The sequence below is a fragment of the Capricornis sumatraensis genome, chromosome 3, assembly GCF_032405125.1.
Source record: "Capricornis sumatraensis isolate serow.1 chromosome 3, serow.2, whole genome shotgun sequence".
In the NCBI taxonomy this organism is placed as follows: Eukaryota; Metazoa; Chordata; class Mammalia; order Artiodactyla; family Bovidae; genus Capricornis; species Capricornis sumatraensis.
In genome coordinates, this window is record NC_091071.1 from 141,069,264 (window position 1) to 141,093,475 (window position 24,212).

Sequence of the window (24,212 nt, forward strand, 5' to 3'; positions counted from 1 at the left end):
GTTTTTCTAGTTTTCTGCAGTCAGAATATACTAGGCTTGTACTAAAGAAGAAAATACATTTTTTTTTTAAAAGAGGTTCTCAGTATGTGATTAGATAACAAACAATTTATGCTGAATTTCAGGTAACACCAGTTGTCGCTCTTTCCAATGAGTCTTGGTCCATGTCATTTGCAAAATACCTGGAACTTAGGTTTTACGGGCACCAGTACACCCGCAGAGCCAATGCTGAGCCATGTGGTCACTCCATCCACCATGATTATCACCAGTATTTCTCCTATAACCAGATGGTGGCATCTTTCAGGTAAGAAGTCTTGTAACCTTGTCACAGACACATACTCCCTGGAAGACTCTGAAGCATTTCCACTGTTACTAGATCGAACTCACTTCTGGTGTGTGTTGTTCCCCACCCATCAGCCTTGCAAATGCAGGGCCATACTCTGTGAAGAGCTTTCAGTGCTATTATTTATTTAGTCCTTTAAGAAATGTGTTACTATTACCCTCACTTAGAGACCTTATAGCTACAAATAGAGCTAGCAAGTGATGGAGTCATGATATAAACTGGTAGATTTGCTATTGTAGGTGTGACTCTTAACCATTACTTTTGCATCTGAGAGCCTGTCAGAATTTTTGCTGAGACATTACTTAGCATAAGGATAATTGGATAGAACTGGATAGAGCTGAAATCACTAGTTTAAAGAATGGTTTTAAATGACTGAGAAAGCCTTCAGAATATATCCAGAATCTAGGGACTTGCCTGGTAATCCAGGGGTTAAGAATCTGCCTGCCAACACAGGGGACATGAGTTTGATTTCTGGTCCAGGAACATCTCATGCTGTGGAGCAGCTAAGCCCGTGGGCCACAACTGCTGGGCTTGCCCCCTAGAGCCTGTGCTCGGCAACAAGGAACCTACTGCAGTGAGAAGCCCACTCACAACAGCAAAGACCCAGCATAGCCATATATATCCAGAATCTGAACATATCTCAGCACCTCCAACACTCCCCTTCTGAACTGAATCTCTGTTGTCCTTCCCTAGAGTATTGCATTAACCTCAACCAGCTTCCCTTTAGCCTCCCCTGCAGCATAGCAGTCAGAGTGGTCCTATTGTATGAAAATCAGCTTAGGCCACTCATGTGCTCTGGAGCCTCCAGCGGTGTCTGTTTGACCCTGAGTGAAAGCCAGAGTCCATTTATGGGCCTCTAAGCTCCTCATACTCAGGCTTCTCACCCCTACTCCTCTCCCCTTGCTCGCCATGTTTCAGCCTCGCTGGCCTCCAGGCTGGGCCTCAGTTATGCCAGATAACCTCCTTCCTGGGAGCCTCTCATTGCTCTTCCATCTCTGTGCTGCCTGCTTCTAGACATTTGCTTATTTTTCCTTACTTTTTTCAGATCTTTGTTCAGATTTCACCTGCCCTGACTCCCTCTCACCCCTAGCAGTCCTTGCTGCTTTTTCGCTCTTTATTTTGCCCTGTAGCACCTACTCTCTGGCATAAGGTACGTTTTAAGTATTTGTTTTTATTTATTGCCCAAGTCTTGTTCCTGAATCATGAGAGCAGGAATTTTGGCCCTTGCTCTGCACCTAAAACAGCATCTGACACATAATAGGTCCTCAGAAAATATTTTTAACTGAACCTATTTCCTTTTTTAAGCAAGAGCTATTAACCATGAACCTAGGGCCTAGGTCGGATATAACGTTTACTAGACAACATGAACTTCAGGTGGAAAGGAAACTCATGAAGAATCCTTGGGAGCCGAGAAGGTAGTGAATACCTGTGTTCAAGCTAATTGTAGGAAGGAGTTCCTCTCTGTTCATGGAGGTTTCTGTCCCAGTCATTTGTTTTTAAAGCGCATGAGGGTGGCCTCAGGGGATAATTGATGATAGCACAATGTAGGGGAAAAACAACACAGAACAAAATCTTTTTAAAACTGGGAAGGATATTGGTAATGATTGAAAGTGGTCTTCAGTATTTTTGATTGTTTGAAAATGCCATTTTATAGAAACTTTATGATCTCTTATGCCCATAAGACTTAGTTGGCTGTCATCATACACTTCTACTCAAAATATTAAAATATTTTTCACTTTTCTACTATTACTTGTATTTTCTCCTCTCAGTTATTCGCCTATTCGGCTCCTTGAAGTGTGTGTTCCACTTCCCAAAATATTCATTAAACGTCAAGTCCCATTAAAAGTGTCCCTTCTTCAGGATCTGAAGGACTTTTTTCAAAAGTAAGTTTCATTTTCTCTGATAATCTGTTTTTGTTTAGTACTGCCTGAAATCTAAACTACTTTAAATGTCTTGTTTGTTCATTCGGCTTTCTTTGAAAACAGAAATAACCTATTTTCCTAATTGTATTTTTTATATGTCTGATATAAAAATGGGAAAATGTAGACAATATACCAAAGTATTAAAAAAGAAGTCAGACCCTCCCAAGTATAACAAATGTTAAATTTTGATGTACATCCTTTCAGGTCTTTTTTGTTCTGCAAAATTATATGTGATTCTTAATTAGATAAGATATTAGTAAAGTTCTGTATATATCGTTTTTCTACTTTTTAAAAAAATTTATTTTAATGGAGGTCAATTACTTCACAATATTGTAGTGGTTTTGCCCATCTTTTTTCTACTTGTGTGAGATTAGACAATTTGATTCTAACTTTTCTAAAGTGTTTAATGTTTGTTAAGAGTTTCACAGGTATATCTTGCTGTGGATGAAAGACTCGCATCTTTGAAAACTGATACATTTAGCAAATCAAGAGAGGAAAAAATGGAAGATATCTTTGCACAAAAGGAGGTAATTCACTTTTCTGACAGAAACCCAGCAGTTGGTTGTGAACTTGTTAGAAGTTCCTTTTGGGGTGCGTCTCAGATTGCTGGAGTGGTTTTTGTTTCCCTAGATGGAAGAAAGTGAGTTCAAGAGCTGGACTGAGAAGATGCAGGCGCGGCTCCTGTCTTCCTCCATGGAGACCCCCCAGCAACTGCAGTCAGTCTTCGAGTCACTCATCGCCAAGAAACAAAGCCTCTGTGAGGTGCTGCAAGCTTGGAATAACAGGTGTGACTCTGCAGTCAGGTGTTTCTTTCATATTATTGCAAAATGTGCTCTGCCATGATGTTTTTGATTTAAATATCCTTGTTAGTTGTAGATGTTGGCTTTTATTCTCAAGTTGTAGGAGGTTTTATTTTTATCACTCCTACCACCTTCCACTTCTTTCATCCTTTAAAGTGCAGTTTGCAAAGATACAAAAAAAGATGAGAATAGTCTTTATTGCTGTTTCTAATATAGTATGTGTGCTAACTGAATCTAATTTATCTGTAGTAGTAAACCATGGAGTAATTATTGGGTGTTAGGCCATGAGTTTCAACTGATTATTTTGTGTATTTTATACCTGTATTTAAATATTTATTTGGGGAAATGTTTCCTTTTAATGCATATTGAAAAGTTCACTTGGATTAGTATAGCATTTATTTATTGAGCACTTGGATGATGCTAGGCACTAAGTAAGGCACCAGATGGACATGCACTCTTTTATTTGATAGTGAGTCCCACATGTGTATATACTGCTTCATTTTACAGAGGAAACTATGGCTCTACGAGTCTAAGGGATTTGCCCAAGTTATATAGCTGTTGATTTTCAGAGCTGGGCTTTGGGCCTTGGGTCTGTTGGTGTCTCATTATAACTCGTTCTTCTTTTCTAACTATAATCATATCAATAACAACTGATTAGTTGATTTTAAATAAAACTTAGTTATGTACAGCTGTAAAATCTATTGCATTTGAAATAGGAAAATAAATTTTTGTGGTTTCAAAGCTATAAGGAGAATATGTGTATGCATTATTCAGGATATTAGAAAGAAAACCGTGTTCTTCTTTTCACTTTTCCTTTTTTTCTTTAATTGTAGGCTGCAAGACCTTTTCCAGCAAGAAAAGGGTAGGAAGCGGCCTTCAGTTCCTCCAAGTCCTGGACGACTGAGACAAGGTGAAGAAAGCAAGGTAATGTTGTTTTGTCTTGGGGCCTTCATTGTGATAAATAGAATTAATTTCTCTTATAACACTTAGAAGTGGTAGTTTAATACATACTTTATTGACAATATTAGCGTTTTTAATTTTGAAGCAGTCAGGTTTCTTGGTGTGACCTGGATTAATTTTTTTTATCTTTGCCTGAAATAAAATACATTATAATTCATTTATTTGAAATACTTATCAAAAGCTGCTGTCTACTGGCATCATTGAGCATAGCATCACAGAGGCAGTAGGTGCTGTAAAGGAGAAGGTGTGCATATACTGGGTGTATAACAGAGTCCTGTTTTACTATGAGCTCTGGGTGTTCTTTGTGCTTAAGTGAGAGGTTTTTCTTAAGAGGCCGCACCAGGTTAGTCCTATGTGGTGATTTAATTAACCCTTCCTAATTGTATTAGTTTTCTCTTGCTGTATAACACCTTTCCCCAAACTTAGTGACCTAAAACATGAATCTCTTATCTCACAGTGTGTCAGGACTCTGGCAGAGTATATGGCTGGGTTCTTTGCTCGGTCTCATGGCTGAGATGAAGGTTTGGCCAGGGTGATTATCTGAGGCTCAGGATCTTTTGCCAGCCTCATCTAGGTTGTTGGCAGAGTTCAGTTCTAGTGGTTATAGGACTGATGTCCCCCTTTCATTGCTGGCATTTGACTAGAGGCAAATCTCAACTCCTCGAGGCTGCCTGATTCCTTGCATGTGGCCCATTTCATCCTCAAAGCCTACAGCAGTGGATTGAATCCTCATGCTTCAAATCTCTTGAGTTCTTCTGTGTCTAACCTCTGGACACAGATTTAAAGGACACATGATTAGGTCAGGCCCACCTGCTTAATTTCCCTAGTTTAAGGCTGACTGATTTGTGATCTTACATACGTGGTAGAATCCCTTCACAACAGTATCTGGATTCATGTTTGATTGAAGGTATGTGTGGTGTGTGTGTGTATGTATCTCACGAAATTCTGCCACTGTGCTAACCACGAACAGATGAATTAATGTCAGTATATTTTAAGGACTTAATATTCTGATACCATGAGGGCTTTTGAGAGAATGTTTCTTTTTGTACAAGTGTATAGTACTTATAGCAGAGTATTTTCATGGAATGATGGGTACAAGTGCCTTAGATCTTTGTATTGTTTAGGAACACTGTGTCACTGAATTCTACTTTTTGTCTCATAAATAACTGTGTAGGAATCACTTTTCCTTAAAGTTTGAGTGAGAGTAAGAATTATGAAGATGATTTATTAGTATTTTCAAGTAGTCTGGGACCGTTAATGGCTCTCACACACTGCTAGAAGCCTTTCTGTTTGCCTGCTGATGAAGCTGTGAAGCTAGTGCTGTAAGACATGGAATTGAAAATATAAAATCAGTTAATAGATGATTTTCTTTTTGAAAGATTGAAAGTTGATTTGAAAATCTGTAGCACTGCCTTTGTGTTTATATTCGTTCATTTGATAAATACTTATTGAGTGCTTTTAGACACTGTTCTGAGTGCAAGGCTCTCAGGGTTCACAAACATGGACACGAAAGTTCACATTTGTGGATGGAGGCCATAGTTACCGTTCCTATGGAACGTTTGTTTATGAGACTGACAATAAACAGATGAACCAGTAAACATTTAAAAAACAAGTGGAAACAAAGCTGTGAGGAAAAAATTAACGAGAAATGGAGAGTAATGCCAAGGGAGTTGGTGATGATGAGTTATTTCATATAGGATGAGCAGGGTGGCCTCTGCTAGGGTGAGCAAATCAAAGGACATTGTAAGTAGCAGTATAAGAAGTGACTTTTAATGACATTGTACACAGGGCTGACAGTCATTTAAATATATATTTTATCAATGGATTATGGGACTTGAGAAAGTCCAATGGATAGTAAAAGGTTGCTGGGCTTAATGGATAATCATAAGTAGTTCCTGGATATTTTAATGGGTCTGTGAGCTACTGTTTAGAACAGTATTCTCAAAATGTAGTTCAAGGACCGTGGAGGTCCTAGACCCTTTCAAGGGCTCTGAGAGATTTCCTGTTTTCAACTGCATAAATCTGTGAGGCTAGATTATCTTTATAAGTTCAGTTGTAATAATACAGCTCAACAGATTAAATGCATAAGTCAGAGAGGAATTTAACTGTCCTCTATTAAAAGAAGACTTTAATGTCTTCTAGACATTGAAATATTTGTAAAAGCATAAAACAATGCCACTCTTTTACCAATTAAAAAAATCTGTTTTTAATTAAAATGTGTTGTTTATAGTAATATGTAATGGGTTTTTTATTATTTTTAAATGAATCAATATTAATAATTCTTGAGGTTGAAAGTGTAAGATTCACTTTGTTAAAAATTTTTTTAGTGTGATTTTAACATTTCCTTAAGAACAGAATATTTCCTTCTCTACAGATAAGTGCAGTGGATGCATCTCCACGGAATGCTTCTCCAGGACTTCCAAATGGAGAAAAAGGTTGGTCCTTGAGTCTGGTGATCACCTGTCATTGAATTTAAAGACGTGTCTTAGTCTAGAAGTTGTTTTAAACACTAAATTTTGAGAATTTTTTCTGATGCAGTTGGTCAGAGACATTTTTTTTCCTTGCTGTAAAGCATTTGTAAGCAGTCTCAGTTTAAGATTATTATAAAATACATTGCGTAAGTTAGGATAGAGAAATAAATGATCAATAGTGAAGTGAGTGAAAGTTGCTCAGTAGCGTTCGACTCTTTGCAACCCCATGGACTATACAGTCCGTGGAATTCTCTAGGCCAGAATATTGGAGTGGGTAGCCTTTCCATTCTCCAGGGCTTGCCCAACCCAGGAATCGAACCCAGATCTCCCTCATTGCAGGCGGATTCTTTACCAGCTAAGCTACCAGGGAAGCCCAAGAATACTGGAGTGGGTGGCCTATCCCTTCTCCAGTGGATCTTCCTAACCCAGGAATCGAACTGGGGTATCCTGCATTGCAGGCAGATTCTTTACCAGCTAAGCTACCAGGGAAGCCAGATGATCAATAGAGAAGGCTGCTTTTTAGGGGAAGAACAGAAAGATAAAAGAAAACTGAATTTCTCTCTTAATTGTGTTACAGTTAAGTCCTTGGTTTCGTAGAAAAAAAATCGGACAAAGCTTAGTTGATATTTTTATATTGCTAAAATTTTCTAGACTTAAGCCTGTTTTTCCTCAATATTTCATTGAATAACTTGGTGCCACTCTAGGGAATTAGAAGGGAAATTTACTTAGACTATCTTGGTAGAATAGAAACTCAACTTGGAATTCTTGGAATTTTAAAAATTATAATTAAGTGAATTCCCCCTTGAGAATAAACATGATTTTTTTTTCCCCTCAGTAGTGTCATAATTTCATTCCTTATTAAATTGAATGAGCAAAATATTTAAGTAGGCATTGTGAAGTGGAAGTCGCTCAGTCATGTCTGATTCTCTGTGACCCCATGCACTAAAATAAAAACTTCATGGAATTCTGCAGGCCAGAAGACTGGAGTAGGTAGCTGTTCCCTTCTCCAGGGGATCTTCCCAACCCAGGGATTGAACCCAGGTCTCCTGCATTGCAGGCAGATTCTTCACCAGCTGAGCCATCAAGGAAGCCCAAGAATACTAGAGTGTGTAGCCTATCCCTTCTCCAGCGAATCTTCCCAACCCTGGAATCAAACTGGGGTCTCCTGCATTGCAGGCAGATTCTTTACCAGCTGAGCTACTAGGGAAGCCCAGGCATTATGGTCTGGTGCAAAGAGTACTGGAGTGGTACTAGACTTGGTTGCCAGTCATCCTTCTGTCACTAAGATCTGATTGTGGTCAAGTCATATAACCTGTCTGGATTTTTATATCCATTTCTAAAATTTCTGAAATTCATTTGTGAAATGACCTATGTAACTTTATTTAAGAAGCTAAAATTCTTTGGTTTATGAAGTAGAAAAAGGTTTTGGCATTTTGAAAGCATTGTTACTAGGTAGAAATGGACATAATGTTTTAAAGTGACTCATTTGCATGGTGTTTTTCTTTAGAGGACCGCTTCTTGGCCACCCTGTCCAGTCAGAGCTCCACCAGTTCCCCCCATCTCCAGCTGCCTACTTCTCCTGAAGGCGTGCCTGAGCAGGCCATGGGAGGGCCCCCCGAACTCGATACTGCCAGCAGTTCTGAAGGTACAGGTCAAGTCACTATTTCTGTACTTCGTCCAGTAGAGACAAACGCTCTGAGTGCTGGGGTACAATGCTTTCTTATCCCTTGGGATTTAAAATTTGTACTGTTGAAAGTGCTCTTTTAGATGTAGCTTTTTACCGTATCCCTTCTTCAGTTGCACTGCTTGACATGTGACTGTCTCAGTAACAAAATGCTATTCAGCTTTATCTACTTTCTGGGGATATTAATATTTTCTTAAGTCTCATAAAGCACATGATTGTTCCCTTATAAGAAAGAAAGAGAAAATTTCAACCATTTCTCCAACGACAAACATTTGTTTTGCCAATAATAGATGTAAGCCTTTTCCCTCTCTTGCCTTGCTTTCTGTTTAAGCACCAATTACTTAATTATAGTGTGAACTTTAAACGTAACTTTTAAATTGCAATTAAGCTCAGATATAATAGCCACAGTGCTCATAACTGAGTTGAAGTGGCAACAGGAACAGCTGGGACTGAATTCATGCATGGTTGGCCAGTAATTTCACCACAGCTGCTGCCTGGCCCCTTGAGGGTAAGAGGCTGTTGATTGCAGGATGATCTCAACTTCAGACATGTTGAAATGTAAAAAAATGAGCCCCTTGGCGTCAGAGCTGTGTATGTTTCACGGTTGCTTCCTGTTAGATAGTCATTATTCCTAGATCAAAAATTTTACATTATAATTGGTAATTATGGTGTGCCTGTGTCTGTGTTCCAAAAAGGAAAAGAAATATAGTTGACACTGTATACTTTTACTCTTCCTGAATATTAATATATAAGTAGAATATTTTTTATTCTAGATGTATTTGATGGACATTTGCTGGGATCTATAGACAGCCAGGTGAAGGAAAAATCAACCATGAAAGCCATCTTTGCAAATTTGCTTCCAGGAAATAGCTATAACCCTATTCCATTTCCTTTGTAAGTATTATATAAGCCAGTGGCTGTTGGGTGGTTTTATTTTCACTTCATTTTAAAGATTTCTCTATGGATATACTCTCCATATTTAAATATGTTTATTTAACTTTATATATGTATTTCTCAATCCAAAATTATCCTCCATTACCATAAAAGCGATGTCTTTTTGTATAATGTACTTTGTGGAACATGTAGTCTTTATATATTAACAGTAGATAAGTAGATTAATAAAGAATTGCTTTTATATATATATATATATATATATATATACATTTTAAAAGATACACTGCTCCATTGAGGGCAGAAGGGGAAGGGGATGACAAAGGATGACATGGTTGGATAGCATCACTAACTCAATGGACTTGAGTTTGAGCAAATGCTGGGAGATAGTAAAGGACAGGGGAACCTGGAATGCTGCAGTTCACGGGGTGGCAAAGTCGAACATGACTTAGCGATTGAATAACAACAACAATTGATCTCATGATCATAAAAACATATTGCTGGTTGTATATGAGGGTATTACTGACCTGGTGCTTAACTGGGACATGGTGCGTTTCTAACAGTGGTGATGAATTGCAATGGCCCATTGAAGTTTTTGTGTGATCTTGTGTGTACCAGGTCCTCACAGTGGGGGGAAACAGGCTGAATGTGAGAGTTTTTCTTCCACTAGTTGACATGTCTGGCTATCAGCTGATGATGCTTGCTCCAGTGAAACAGTGAAACAGATGTATGTTAATACAGATTTTGTTCTCAATTGACTTCTGTATTTATTTATTCAGTTAATGTTTAAGTGGCAGCTTTAGTGCCTCAGGACGTAGAGAAAGATCAATAAGGAAAACTCCTGCTCTCAGGAGCTCATGTCTTGAGCTGTATGTTCCGTGGTATAAATGAGTAAAAGGCCTCTGTTTTCTCTGCTTCAGACTTGAATACTTTATGTCATTTACTGCTGGACTAGTACATTTCCACAATTTCCAAAAGACTTTTCTTTCAAACTTAAAGCAGAACAAAATCTCTTAAACTTCTGCTATTCATTGTAAATATTTTTTGAGATAAATATGACCCAACGTCTTGCCAACGTGGAAAACTTTGTTTGATGATTCCAGGACCCTCTGATTTGAAAAACAGTTCTGATCATTTTCAGTTGCCTTTAAAAACTTTCTGTTGATCTGTTTTCCTTGACTCTTTGTTCAAGTTCTGCATACATTTTGGCTTAATTATGTTCATGTAATTGTGCATTATTTAGTTAACTTAAAATTGTCCTGAGATTTACTTGTAATTGTACTAATGGGTTGTATATGTGATTTTCTGCTAATTTTGTTCTGATTTACATGTTTTTGAACAGCGATCCAGATAAACACTATTTAATGTATGAACATGAACGAGTGCCCATTGCAGTCTGTGAGAAGGAGCCCAGCTCCATCATTGCTTTTGCTCTCAGGTATTACTCAGAGGGCTTTTTCACCTGTGTTTGTATTTTTATATTTTATGTGTATTTATTTATTAATTGCTGTATTGTTGAGCTCTGTTACATAGAGTAGAGCAAAATATCAGTAAATGTAAAGTAGTAAATAAAAGTACAGAATATGTATCCTTTGGGTGCGACAGTTTATTCTTTTTGTATCTGGTAATGTACTGTTTACCCAAGTATTAACAGGATAGTTCTTAAGCAAGCTCCTAATAATTGTTAACTAGGCAAGTTATTTGCTAATTCTTATATCCTCTGTCCATTCTCTATATTATAATACGTCTCTATTGTATCCTTTCCTTTTTTATTTATTGATATAATACTTGGAACATATCTGCCTTTAATCCTCTGAATATCTTTTTTGTATTCTTCATTTATTTCCTTCCTGCTTCCCACACGTAGAAGGTCAAGTTTCCCTAGAGTAATGCTGTTCCTATACCTTAACTCATTTACATGCTCACAATTATGTGTCTTAAAGAAGGACCCCTGTTTAGAAATCTTTATATATCGTGTCTAAAATAACAAAGCTTTTTAATCTTAATGATGTCTCAGCAGTGATAGTACCTAGTTTAAGTAGAATCTAGGATATCTAATAAAAAAAGTTTTTTTTCCCTATTGAAAGATATTGAAATTAAAATTTTATTTTTAATATTGGTTACAAGTTGTCCACTTATTCAACAAATATTTGAATGTTGCAATGTGTGGTATACTAGGTACTGGGTATAAGTGGTAAACAAGATAGATTTATAAATTTCAGCATTTATAGAGTTTAGAGTTACTATTTGGATAATGAATTTTTTCCTTTAGAAGATTCCATATGATACATTTTTTTAAATCTTTTTTTTTTTTATCATTCATGAAGTTTTTGCTTCTTATTTTACTGGTTAGTCAACTGGAAGAGTCAGTGTTCATTCCAGACCCTAAGAAAGGCAATCCCAAAGAATGCTCAAACTACTGCACAATTGCACTCATCTCACACGCTATTAAAGTGATGCTTAAAATTCTCCAAGCCCAGCCTTCAGCAATACGTGAACTAGGAACTTCCAGATGTTTAAAAAAGGCAGAGGAACCAGAGATCAAATTGCCAACATCTGCTGGATCATCGAAAAAGCAAGAGAGTTCCAGAAAAACCTCTATTTCTGCTGTATAAACTATGTCAAAGCCTTTAACTGTGTGGATCACAATAAACTGGAAAATTCTGAAAGAGATGGGAATACTAGACCACCTGACCTGCCTCTTGAAAAATCTGTATGCAGGTCAGGAAGCAACAGTTAGAATTGGACATGGAACAACAGACTGGTTCCAAATTGGGAAAGGAGTATGTCAAAGCTGTATATTGTCACTCTGTTTATTTAACTTCTATGCAGAGAGAAACACTGGGCTGGAAGAAGCACAAGCTGGAATCAAGATTGCCAGGAGAAATATCAATAACCTCACATATGCAGGTGGCACTACCCTTATGGCAGAAAGTGAAGAAGAACTGCAAAGCCTCTTGATGAAAGTGAAAGAGGAGAGTGAAAAAGTTGGCTTAAAGCTCAACATTCAGAAAACGAAGATCATGGCATCTGGTCCCATCACTTCATGGCAAATAGATGGGAAATCAGTGGAAACAGTGGCTGACTTTAGTTATCTGGGCTCCAAAATCACTGCAGATGGTGACTGCAGCCATGAAATTAAAAGACGCTTACTCCTTGGAAAGAAAGTTATGACCAACCTAGACAGCATATTAAAAAGGAGAGACATTACTTTGCCAACAAAGATCTGTCTAGTCAAGGCTATGGTTTTTCCTGTGGTCATGTATGGATGTGAGAGTTGGACTGTAAAGAAGGCTGAGCACAGAAGAATTGATGGTTTTGAACTGTGGTGTTGGAGAAGACTCTTGAGAGCCCCTTGGACCGTAAGGAGATCCACCCAGTCCATCCTAAAGGAGACCAGTCCTGGGTGTTCATTGGAAGGACTGATGCTGAAGCTAAAACTCCAGTACTTTAGCCACCTCATGCAAAGAGCTGATTCATTGGAAAAGACCCTGATGCTAGGAGGGATTGGGGGCAGGAGGAGAAGGGGATGACAGAGGATGAGATGGTTGGATGGCATCACTGACTTAATGGACATGAGTTTGGGTGGACTCTGGGAGTTGGTGATGGACAGGGAGGCCTGGTGTGCTGCAGTTCATGGGGTCACGAAGAGTCGGACACGACTCTTGAGTGACCGAACTGAACTGAACATGCTACATGAATAGATAAGAAAGGCAGGAAAGGCAACCAAAAAAATATGTGTTTTGTAGTATTAGGAAGCAGGTTTTCTAGTTGACGTCACCTTTTTCTAATATCTTGGAAAAATAATAGGTGTTCACATCTGATTTATCTAAATCAGGATTCCCAGGCTGCCAGTTGGATTTTGTTGGACAGTGCAACCAGAAAAATGTTTTTTTCTTAAAGTTCAATACTTTTAAGTTGAAAAGCACTCTCAAGTCCCTTTCCTCTATTACACTAAATGGTGAAGTTTCATGCTTTTCAGTGAGCTGTTCAACCCCTGAAAGCATTTGATCTAAATGTTAGTATGGAGGCCTTCACAATCATTGTTTAGGATATTGAGTCTGGCTGGCATGTTGGATTATATTGTATTATTTTTTGGTGAACATATTGACTTTCTTCATGAAGTTTCTACTTGATAACTTTTGTTAGGTAACTCTAATGTATTTGTCTAAAGTACATTAGATATGGATGCTTATAATGTTTGTGTTTCTATAATGCAAAGGTTATTCTAAAGCATATGATTTACTATAAAAGAAGACCTTAATGTTTAACATATTTCAACCTGTTTCTATGTTAAGTTGTAAAGAATACCGGAATGCCTTAGAGGAATTGTCCAAAGCCACTCAGCGGAACAGTGCTGAAGAAGGGCTTCCAACAAACAGGTGATATGTGATTGAGGAAAATTTATTTTAATTGAACTATATCATTTTCTAGGTGTTCCTATTTCAGTTTTATTACAGCTTATTGTTGATGTAAAAGTTTCTAGAATATAAGCAGTGGGACTCAGTTTTTAGCCAGTAATTGACAGAACAAAATTCAGGTATAGCAAAAGACCTTAAAAAGTCTACTAGGTTACAGTTTTCTTATAATTGTCATAGAAGTTCAAAGTGTATTGCATATTTACATTTTTAAGTTTTTAAGTTCTCTTTGCTGTTTCATTTAAAAAATACTAACTTCTGAAATTGGTAAACTACTGCATAGCTTTGTACTTTAAATAATTTAAGAGTTTTCCATAATAATTAAAGATCTTAACAGCTAAAAAACAAAGCAAACCTCTGCCAAACCAGCTCTTTTAAGTATTTTTGTTATTTTAGGTATTTGAGACAGAAATTGTCATAATTGTCACCATTGACTTATGCGTGCTATAATATAGCTCTGATAGACCTGAGAAAAATATTTTAAGACCCTATACTCTTGTAGCTTTAACAGTTTTCTTTTTCTTAAAAGTCTAGTATACATTTCAAGACTTTTTCTTCCATGCGAACCTGTGTTTATATAAAATTATGAACCAGATTTCTGATATTGTAGGTGGGGTTAGGTGGAAAGTAGATTAATATAGGAATTAGAGTACTTGTTATTTTGTGTCTGAATCATATAAAACCAACTCTTCTTCTGTTTCTCATTTTAGTACTTTAGACAGCAGACCAAAGAGTAGCAGCCCAATTAGATTACCTGAGATGAGTGGAGGACAGACAAACCGTGCAGTGGAAGCCGAACCACAACCAAGTAAGATTGCAAATGAAGTGCTTTCGTTTGTAATTGTGGTTTGAAGAAGAAAACACATTAAATAAGAAGTGCCATCTGGCAAGGATTTATTGTTTCTGATCTTTGAAATATAATATGGATGTAAAATTTTTATATCTCTTCTTTTGTGTATATTTCACTTTTCTTTGATTTTTAAGTTTTTGAGTTTGAAATGCCTAGAAGCGTTTCAGGCAAAAAGAAGCAGGATCGGCCTTCTTGGTTAGAGCTTTCAGTTTAAAGCATGCAACATAAGAAATATAACATCAGTTTGTTTGTTTGTTTGTTTGTTTTTGCAGCATTGTTGACATTGTGAAAAGAACTTTTCATGTCTTATTGTCTTTAATTCCCACAATAACCCCATATTTGACATATCCCCATTTTTTAGAAAGTGAGTTAAGACTTAGATTAAGCACTTTGCTCAAGGTTACACAGGTAGTGGGGAGCAGAGATTTGAAGTTGTGTTTTTTTGACTTTGTCAGTTAGGAATATTCCCTACAAGTAACAGAAAACCCAGTTAGTGATGGACAGGGGAGCCTGGCATGCTCCAGTCCATGGGGTTGCAAAGAGTTGGGCACAACTGAGTGACTGAACTGAACAGAAAACTCAAATATACTGGGGCTTAAACCAAGGACAGTTTATTTTTCTAAAATAGCAACATCTGCAAATGGGCAGTAGCTGGCATTGGTTCAGCTACTTGGCTTTGTCATGACAACATAGGGGTTAGTTTCTCTTTAATTTCTCTTAAATTTTACTCATGGTCAGAGATGTCCCACTCTAATGTCTGCATTTAAGGCAGAAGGAAGGGAGGTACAAGCCTCTGCTCTTCCCTTTCATTAGGAAATTCCCTTTCCTTTTCAGTCTCATTGGTTAGAACTGAGCCTCATGGCCACCCTTTCCTGCAAAGGAGACTGAGAAAGTGGTGAGCATCATTGTCCTGGCCAGTTTATACAAATCATGTTTATTTTCCTGGGACTCTGCATACTGCTGCTCTAAAGAAAATTGGAACTCTGTTAGCAAGGAGCAAGGTGGGATTGGATATTGAGGAGACTGTGATAGTGTCTGCCACCCTAAGCACTTAATGATTGAGATTTGGTGTGGATTTTGTTAATGGTAAATGTACAAAGGGCTTCCCTGAAAGCTCAGTTGGTAAAGAATCTGCCTGCAATGCAGGAGACCCAGGTTCAATTCCTGGGTCAGGAAGATCCGCTGGAGAAAGGATAGGCTACCCACTCCAGTATTCTTGGGCTTTCCTTGTGGCTTAGCTGGTAAAGAATCCACCTGCAATGCGGGAGACCTTGGTTAGATCCCTGGCTTGGGAAGATCCCTTGGAGGAGGAAAAGGCTACCCCCAAATTAGGATCATTAATGATATGATGAAGCTCAAAAGAAAGAATAAAAGTATAGAGCAAGCTTTAGTGATATCTTAGGTCATCCTGTACTACTTATTTTTGAAAAATGCTAAAACTCAAATTATATATTTTGCTGTGTTAAAATATGGAACACAGACGATATAAATATGTTACTTTTAACTTTGAATCCTCGTAGCTTGAATACTGTTCTGTATTAGTTTAATGAGCTGTACTGTGATACTATAAGAACCTAGCCCTATCTTAAACTTGTTGCTTAAGATACTATGACAGCCTTGGAAAGAAATTTTTTAAAGTCTTTCTCTATATTTAATAATTTCTCACATTTTGATATGTAGCTATCTGAACATTGCTTTTCTTCTGTTTTTGATAATAAGAGTGCTTGATTGCCCCCTTAAAGCCCCCATAAACCATATAGAATAATAATCTGTGCAAATGAATCTATCAGTGTTACTCTTATTTATTACTTTCATATAATGGTCCTGCTTACACAGGAATGAATTGAAAATTTTTATTTTTCTACGTGCAGTGACCTGTACTTAATATGTTACCTCTTATTTTTAGCCAAAAAGGCTTCTGGAATGTTGTCCTTCTTCCGAGGGACAGCAGGGAAAAGCCCTGACCTCTCTTCCCAGAAGAGAGAGACCTTACGTGGAGCAGATAGTGCTTACTACCAAGTGGGGCAGACGGGCAAGGAGGGGACGGAGAATCAAGGCATTGAGCCTCAAGGTGTGTTGAAGGAGACCAATGTGCTTGTTTTAGGCATCAGTTTACTTACTTCAGTTGGTTATGTTTCTTACAGCTTTAAGTAGATGCTTCTACTGCAGAAATCAGGGCCTTCCCATTCGTCTCACACCATGGTGGGGTAGAGTGGGAAAAGCCTGGTGCTGGGAGAATCCAGCTGGTTTCAGGTATCACTGTTCTCATTTACCGAGTGGAAGAATCAGAAATCCTTACTTGGCTGTACCGATAAAGTGGAAAAGCAGTGTCTTCCAAGGTTTACTGAGGACTAAGTGACATTACACATCTGTCTCACTGTGTAGCTCACAGTGTATGTTCAAATGAGGTCATCCCATTGCCCTCTCAGACATCCCCTTTCTTCTCCAGTCTCTGTAAGGTGGGAGCTACTGATACCCACCTTCATTTAGGTATTTAAAAAAATACATCTACCTGATGGTGTTTGAATACAGGGTTAGACCAGGAGTCAGATAACTAAGCTGAGCTGTCTTTGTAAATAAAGTTGTGGTGGAACATATTTAGTTACTGTCTGGTTGCTTTCCCATTATATTGGCAAGTTGAGTAGTGGCAACTGAGTAAAATACTTACCATCTGGCCCTTTAGAGGAGTAGTTTGGCAACCCCTGGATTACAGCATGAATAAGAAATAGAAATTGCATGACACGTTTTTATTAATAATTATGATCTGTGTTTAGTATTCTATAGGCTGTGATCCTTAGAAGGCATTGGTGCTTTGAAAAAAATAATTTTGAAATGGGAAACTTAGAGGATGACTTGTTCTTCTAGATGTTAAAATATATTACAACTTTACAGTAATTAGAGTTAAAATATATTACAACTCCACAATAATTGTCTGGCAGTAAGTTTGCCAGACACATAAGTCAAATTAAAAAAAAAAAAACAGCTCTGATGTAGATATTAGTAAATTTTCTATAGTGAGCATATATCTTAGTGTATAATAAAGAAAGCATCTCAGAATATTGGGAAAGCATTACTTTATACACAGGGAAAACTGGTCATAAACTCTGGTGAAATAGCCACAGAAAGTCTTGTGTTAGAATTGAGTAAGTTTATTGCTATCATAGGGATTATTTAACTATAAGAAAAATTATTCTTCAATCTGAATTCTCTGATTTTTAATCTAAAAATTGATCTTTCAAAAGGTACACACATTTTTATTGCAATAATTTACAGTTAATTGTATACATGATGCTTGCTTGAGCATGGCTTGACTAGGATAATACTAACTGACTTAGTTTTTAGCTTATATCAGGGAAAGAGAACACACAAAATAAACTGATAACTGCCTAAAACTTTGGCTTTACTAATGATGTTAAATCTTTTAGATGAAGTAGATGGAGGAGATATACAGAAGAAACAACTTACAAATCCTCATGTGGAGCTTCGTACGTATGAGATAAATCTCTGGTTTGGGGACCCAGGACTATAATTGAACAACTTCATTATTTGAAACTCCTAGCTTCACACTAGATCAATATCCTGTCTCTTGAAATGAATACTAAGGCTTTGTGCTGATGAGCATTTGTTTCATCTAGATTTAGTTTATAAAGTATGCATTATTTAATTTAAAAGGAAATCTATTTGTAAATGTAATTTAAATATTTAATTTATAAATTTTAATTTACTTAGATGTCTAAGGTTTAAATAATTTGTTTCTGTATAATTTAGAGCCACAGTGCCTTACCAAGGCATCTAGAATTGTGTGTACATGTTTTGTTACCCAGAATAGTAACACAGTGAAATTTAAGATATAACCATACTACAATGAAAATGCAGTCACCAGCATAAAATTAGAACCGAGTCTTGTTTTATGTTTGTTTTTTTTTTCTATAAATATGTAAGGGTGGTCCTAAGGTACTCTTAATCCTTCCTGAAGATAACAGAATAGTGATAAACAGGAATGTAGTAGACTTAACATGAAAAATACTATCATGGAGAAAATTAAATGCTTGCATTTGGTGTGGGGGTGGAGAGTGGGCAAGAAGGAAAAGATATTTCTGATTCAGAAGAGCTTTTTTCTAAAAACATTTCTGTTTATAGAATTTTCAGATGCCAACGCCAAGTTTTACTGTCGGCTCTACTATGCGGGAGAGTTTCATAAGATGCGAGAAGTGATTCTGGGCAGCAGCGAAGAAGATTTCATTCGTTCCCTTTCTCACTCTTCTCCGTGGCAGGCCCGAGGAGGCAAATCAGGAGCTGCCTTTTACGCTACTGAAGGTAGGCCTTTTTGCTGTTGTTGTTTAGTTGCTCAGTTGTGTCTGACTGTTTGCGACCCCATGGGCTTAGCCTGCCAGGCTCCTCTCTCCATGCAGGAATACTGGAGGCAGGAATTTCTCCAGGCAAGAATACTGGAGTGGGTTGCCATTTCCTTCTCCAAGGCCTTTTTGATCATTTGCTAATTAAGCAGCATCCATCTTTTTTTCCCTCGGATAATTTATGAATCCCTTGAACTGAGGTAATGTGATGTGTCATTTAGCAAACCTGTTTTTCTTTTTATGCTTGAGAGGATGAAAGAAGAACATTGAAAAAATACATGGTGTAAAGTGTATAATGAGAGACAAGTATTGATCAAATCCCTACTAAATTCTTTCTAGTCCCAAGTTTTTTCCACATGTAAATAGTAACAGAGAACTTCTAGAAAACTCACAAGGTACCTCAGAGCTGATGGGAGAAAGATAAAAATTGAAACATTTGACCTGCGGAAGTTTACAGCAGATTTTGACCATTTGTACTACATATTTGAGTTCTCCACACTCACTGAAAGTGCAGTTGCTTGAGAAAATGCATCAGGAAAGATGTGCTTGATAGGCACTTTGATAACTGTTAGTTCCTGGATTGCTAATAAAGGAGTTTGTAACATTGTACTTGGTAGTTTTAAAAAGTACATCATATAGCTATGACTTCAAGTGTGCAGCTGTCAAATGTAGAGTTTTCTTGACTATATAAATTCTCAGAAGCCCTTCCAAACCTTCAACTTGAGAACTATGTTCTGATCAACATCTTCTCAGTGTTATCATATTAAAAATATCCCTTCAAAACATGAAGTGAGCAAGTCATTTAGGATTCTTAGAATGATTTATTTTAGATTACCTCAGTAAATATTGGAACTGAATAAACATGAAATTTTTGCCTTTTAGATGACAGATTCATTTTGAAGCAAATGCCTCGTCTGGAAGTCCAGTCTTTCCTTGACTTCGCACCACACTACTTCAATTACATTACAAATGCCGTTCAGCAAAAGGTAGAAACCTAAACCCTGATCTGTAACTAGAGTTTACTGGTCCATTTCACCTCCTGAAAGTCCTAAGGGCAGTTTTCTCTATGGTAATAAGTGAACAGAATCGTGCTTTTTAGGTGTGGTGGAAAGCAGGGATTTCAAACTTTTCTCTGCGTGTGTGTGTGTGTGTGTGTGTGTGTGTGTGTGTGTGTGTGTGTATGTGTAGTTTGCCCACTTGTCATTAAACAGAGACCCTTCCAGTGAGAATATGGAGTCATGTAGATTTTTTTTTCCATTTATTGGTTTGTTGCCTTTTATTGGAAAAATTATGTCATAATAAAATTTGTGAATTTTAGAAATTGTGAAGGATTATCCCTTGGGAGAATATTAAAGATCTAATAATTTTATTGGCGTTGCTGCTTTACTTGCTTCATAGATTCAGAATCTCTTTTAAGGTCTCCTGACCCATATTAATAGAAAATCATGTCTGGATAATACATGAATAATCCAGATATTGATATTATAAATAATCCTTTCTTAAAATTTAGTTGACTTACACTATTGTATTAGTTTCAGGTATACAGAATAATGATTTAGTATTTGCAGATTATACTTCATTATGATTTATGGTATGATAATGACTATAATTCCCTGTGTGTTAATATATGACATATCCTTATTGCTTTTCTGTTTGTTACAGAGTAGTTTGTTATTCTCCTAGAAAAAATTTGTCCCTCCCCCATTCCTTCTCTGCATTGGCAGCCACAAGCTTGTTTTATATTTCTTAAGTCTGTTTCTATTTTGCATGTACATTCATTTGTATCTATTTACTTTTGCTGAATTAGAGGCCTACTGCATTGGCCAAGATTCTTGGCGTTTACAGAATTGGTTATAAGAATTCTCAGAACAACACTGAGAAGAAACTAGATCTCCTTGTCATGGAAAATCTTTTCTATGGGAGAAAGATGGCACAGGTAAGGATAATGAACCACGCAAACTATTTAGCTGCTGGATCCCTTCATTCTTCTGGTTCCTGAACATGATGATTAGAGAATAACTTGGTATTTGATAGTAAATATTAAACTTTGGTTACTAGGTCAGCTTTAACTTTCGAGTTACTGAAAGAATAAAGAGGAATGTTGTGGTCTGGTCCTAAAATTTAACATAACCAATATCCTAGAAACACAGAATTATAGAGTAAGAAGGCAGATCCAATGGGTCTGGCCATTTTAAAGATGAAGAAACTGAGGCTCAGAGGAATTGAGGGCTTTATCAAGGTCTCACAGCTCTTCCTAGAATTCAAGTTGGTCTAGATTCTAGAACAGTGCTCTTCAACGTGCTGGTCTTTGAACTGTTTCCAGTCTGTGGAGCTAGGAGCTTGTACGAGAATATAATTTTTTTTTTAGAATGTAATTTAATGTACTGCTTTCTTCATTGAGAAAGTCTTGCTATAGCAAAAGCAGCTGCTGAACTAAACTGTAGGTTTAATGATGTAATCAGTTTACATTCTGGCACCAGCTTCTCCTTCATCTTGAGTCAGGAACAACTGACTAGCAGTGGTCTGTAGAATACGCCTCAGGTTCCACCGGTCTAGTTCCCAAGTCCCCTGACTAGCATTGCTTCTTCTACTGTCTAGAAATTCCTAGAAGTACGCTATTGCTTCTGCATTGTCCTTTATAATTGCACAGTTTTGATATCAAAACTTGAAATTTCCTACGACTGTTTACATCTGTTTTTCAAACTGCTTTATGATTCAGCAATATATTTTTGGAGTTACTTGTTAATGTTTCTTATAGTTGATTAAATCGGTCAGTATATTTCTGACATATTTGAATATTTGGGTACCTAGTTATTAGTTTCATATGATACAATTTTATCACCATGTGCTCTTTGTATTATCCAATTACAATGTATGCATTCAATGACTTACATAAGTTATAAATTTTAAAGTTAAATATTAAAGTGTTTATAAGGATAATGGCTACAAGGAAGCTTTCTGCCTTTTAAATTTAATTATATTAATTAACCATTTGTAGCAACTCACATAAATGACAGAGAATTTTCTTTCTGCTAGGTTTTTGACTTGAAGGGTTCACTTAGGAATCGAAATGTAAAAACCGATACCGGGAAAGAGAGCTGTGATGTTGTTCTTCTGGATGAAAATCTCTTAAAGATGGTTCGAGACAACCCTCTGTATATCCGTTCTCATTCCAAAGCTGTGCTGAGAGCCTCGATCCGGAGCGACTCCCACTTCCTTTCTAGCCACCTCATTATAGACTATTCTTTGTTAGTTGGGCGAGACGATACCAGCAATGAGCTAGTAGTTGGAATTATAGGTAGGTCAATGAGCATGTCTTATGTGCAGTTCATGATTGAAGCCAGAGTAATCTTTGAAGACTATACAGAACCTGGTGTAGTAATAGCTTATCGAATGTTTTCACAAACTCATTTGAAATTTTAAAAATAATAGTTTTTCTGTTCTAGTACTTTTATTCATATTTCTCATTTCCATTTTCATTATCAAAAATATATTTATTCAGGAATTTACTTAAGATGAAGGCCTGTGAGGTTGTTATGAGGTTTGGAAGAATTAATATGGTAAAAAAACCCTCAGGACAGCCCTTGGCGTATTGTCTGCACCTCAGTATTGACAGCACTCAATGTTAACTAATGTAGAAGAAATAGCCGTGGTAATTGTGATTGTTATCTGCTTATATTGTTATCTGCTTATATTTATTAAGAGAGCTTTCACTGCTAATCTCACCCCCTGCAACAGATTATATCCGAACATTTACCTGGGACAAAAAGCTTGAGATGGTTGTGAAATCAACAGGAATTTTAGGAGGACAAGGTGAGCAGAATTTTTGTTCTGTTTACTCTTTAAACTGTTCTCATTATCTTCCTCATCAGTTAACATATAACAAATGGATACTTCAGAAAAAAAAATAAAACATAACTGGTTATCTTTGACTTTATCATCATTTCCAAAATGATCAAATAATAAAAGGAATTGTTTAAATGGGGAAGTATGGGATTTAAATATGTGTTAAGATGCGGTATCTGCTGCATGCTGAGTTATGTCTGACTTTTTGTGATCTCCTGGACTATAGCCTGCCAGGCTCCTCTGTCCATGGAATTCTCCAGGCAAGAATACTGGAGTTGTCATTTCCTACTCCAGGGGATCTTCCCGACCCAGGGATCGAATCCACCTCTCTTGTGCCTCCTGCTTTGGCAGGTGGACTCTTTACCACTGCATCATCTGGGAAATTGTTAAGAAACCAGAGGTTCTCAAAATGAAATGTTAAAGGGAAGAAAGGCCAGAGTTCCTGAACAGGAGGTTGTCCTGATTTAATGCTTGAAGTCCTTTAAGTTGTCTTAGCACTGAGAGCACCAGGTTGCTTTCAGACATCTCTCATTTCTAGGCAAGAGCGTCTTTTAAAATAAAAAAGTCCTACCAGTAAGGACCTGTCCCTTGTCATGTCGCACAGTGAGCACCCTTCCTTTTTTCTGAGCCTGTCATAGTGTGTGTGTTTACAGGACATGGCATTTTATGTTCGTTTACATGAAAGAACATAGCTGTCGAAGTCAGTGGTCTGGTCAGTTATGTAACAGCTTCCTTTTTTTCTCTTTACCCTTTTGTAATCCTAGGTAAAATGCCGACTGTGGTCTCTCCAGAGTTGTACAGGACTAGATTCTGTGAAGCCATGGACAAATATTTCCTGATGGTGCCAGACCACTGGACAGGCTTGGGTCTGAACTGCTGAAATGAAGCACATACTCTGAAATGGACCAGGAGGAAAAGGGGGCTTGGAACCAAAGGACCACAAGTCAGCTACATGTTCTGTTTCTTTGTCACATTCACCACAGTGTGCAGAGGCCTTTCAGTTCTGAGGTTGGGTAGGCCATCTGTAGCTGAAGTGTTGAAACTCCATGGATTTGCACTTTGGTTTTTGATGCCTACAAGTTAGCTAACCGTGGGCTGGGAAATTGCACAAGTATTTTGTTCACATAAGCTGAAATCTAGATTCATTTCAAAGGTCTGAGAACAGATGTATGGTTGGAGATGAGATTGGTTGAACAGTGGGTTGTCATGTTTGGTGACAATCCCCTTAAGCAAACAGTGTCTCATAGATTGTGACTCTCCTGGCCTCACATTGGATACATTCTTTATCTGGAAAGGATTGGTAGAGCTGGTGAATTTTTCTTGTGCTTCTTATGTAATAATTTAATGTTTGCCTGTTATCAGAATTTCTGAAACTTTAAAACAATTCTGAATTATTCTATCAAGGGCCCGTTAAAGAGATGGATGCAAGCTGTTCTTGTTCTGCTGAGGAATTTGACTTAAATTGGGAATCCTGTCGTGTTCTGTATCTTGCCCTGTTTTCAAGTATGTTTGATATTTTTCAGGTTCTATCACTTCTTGTCTGTGGGTGACAGGAGGCCACAGCCATTGACTTCAGGCCTTTTTCTGGAGCTGTTTTTTAAGCCTGTTTACAACTTTTGTGCAAGTAATGCGCAGAACTGCACTTGTCTGCACATGCTCATAGTTTAGCTTTTTC

The 24,212-nt window shown here is 37.3% G+C and overlaps 1 protein-coding gene across 1 annotated transcript in view; it reads left to right on the forward strand.

Annotated features, from left to right (window-relative positions):
* Nucleotides 1-23,716, forward strand: part of PIKFYVE (phosphoinositide kinase, FYVE-type zinc finger containing) — a 74,312-nt gene extending 50,596 nt beyond the window's left edge. Inside the window, exons 23-41 of the mRNA XM_068968154.1 lie at nt 123-301; nt 2,110-2,223; nt 2,681-2,789; nt 2,893-3,047; nt 3,896-3,986; nt 6,397-6,457; nt 8,001-8,138; nt 8,951-9,071; nt 10,411-10,506; nt 13,367-13,450; nt 14,197-14,294; nt 16,243-16,407; nt 17,762-17,821; nt 18,477-18,653; nt 19,574-19,677; nt 20,499-20,627; nt 21,728-21,989; nt 22,430-22,504; nt 23,302-23,716. Of these exons, the coding sequence (XP_068824255.1) occupies nt 123-301; nt 2,110-2,223; nt 2,681-2,789; nt 2,893-3,047; nt 3,896-3,986; nt 6,397-6,457; nt 8,001-8,138; nt 8,951-9,071; nt 10,411-10,506; nt 13,367-13,450; nt 14,197-14,294; nt 16,243-16,407; nt 17,762-17,821; nt 18,477-18,653; nt 19,574-19,677; nt 20,499-20,627; nt 21,728-21,989; nt 22,430-22,504; nt 23,302-23,417 (2,334 nt within the window). The 3' untranslated portion in view covers nt 23,418-23,716. The remainder of the gene's footprint in view (nt 1-122; nt 302-2,109; nt 2,224-2,680; nt 2,790-2,892; nt 3,048-3,895; nt 3,987-6,396; nt 6,458-8,000; nt 8,139-8,950; nt 9,072-10,410; nt 10,507-13,366; nt 13,451-14,196; nt 14,295-16,242; nt 16,408-17,761; nt 17,822-18,476; nt 18,654-19,573; nt 19,678-20,498; nt 20,628-21,727; nt 21,990-22,429; nt 22,505-23,301) is intronic.
* The last annotated feature ends 496 nt before the right edge of the window (nt 23,717-24,212 follow it).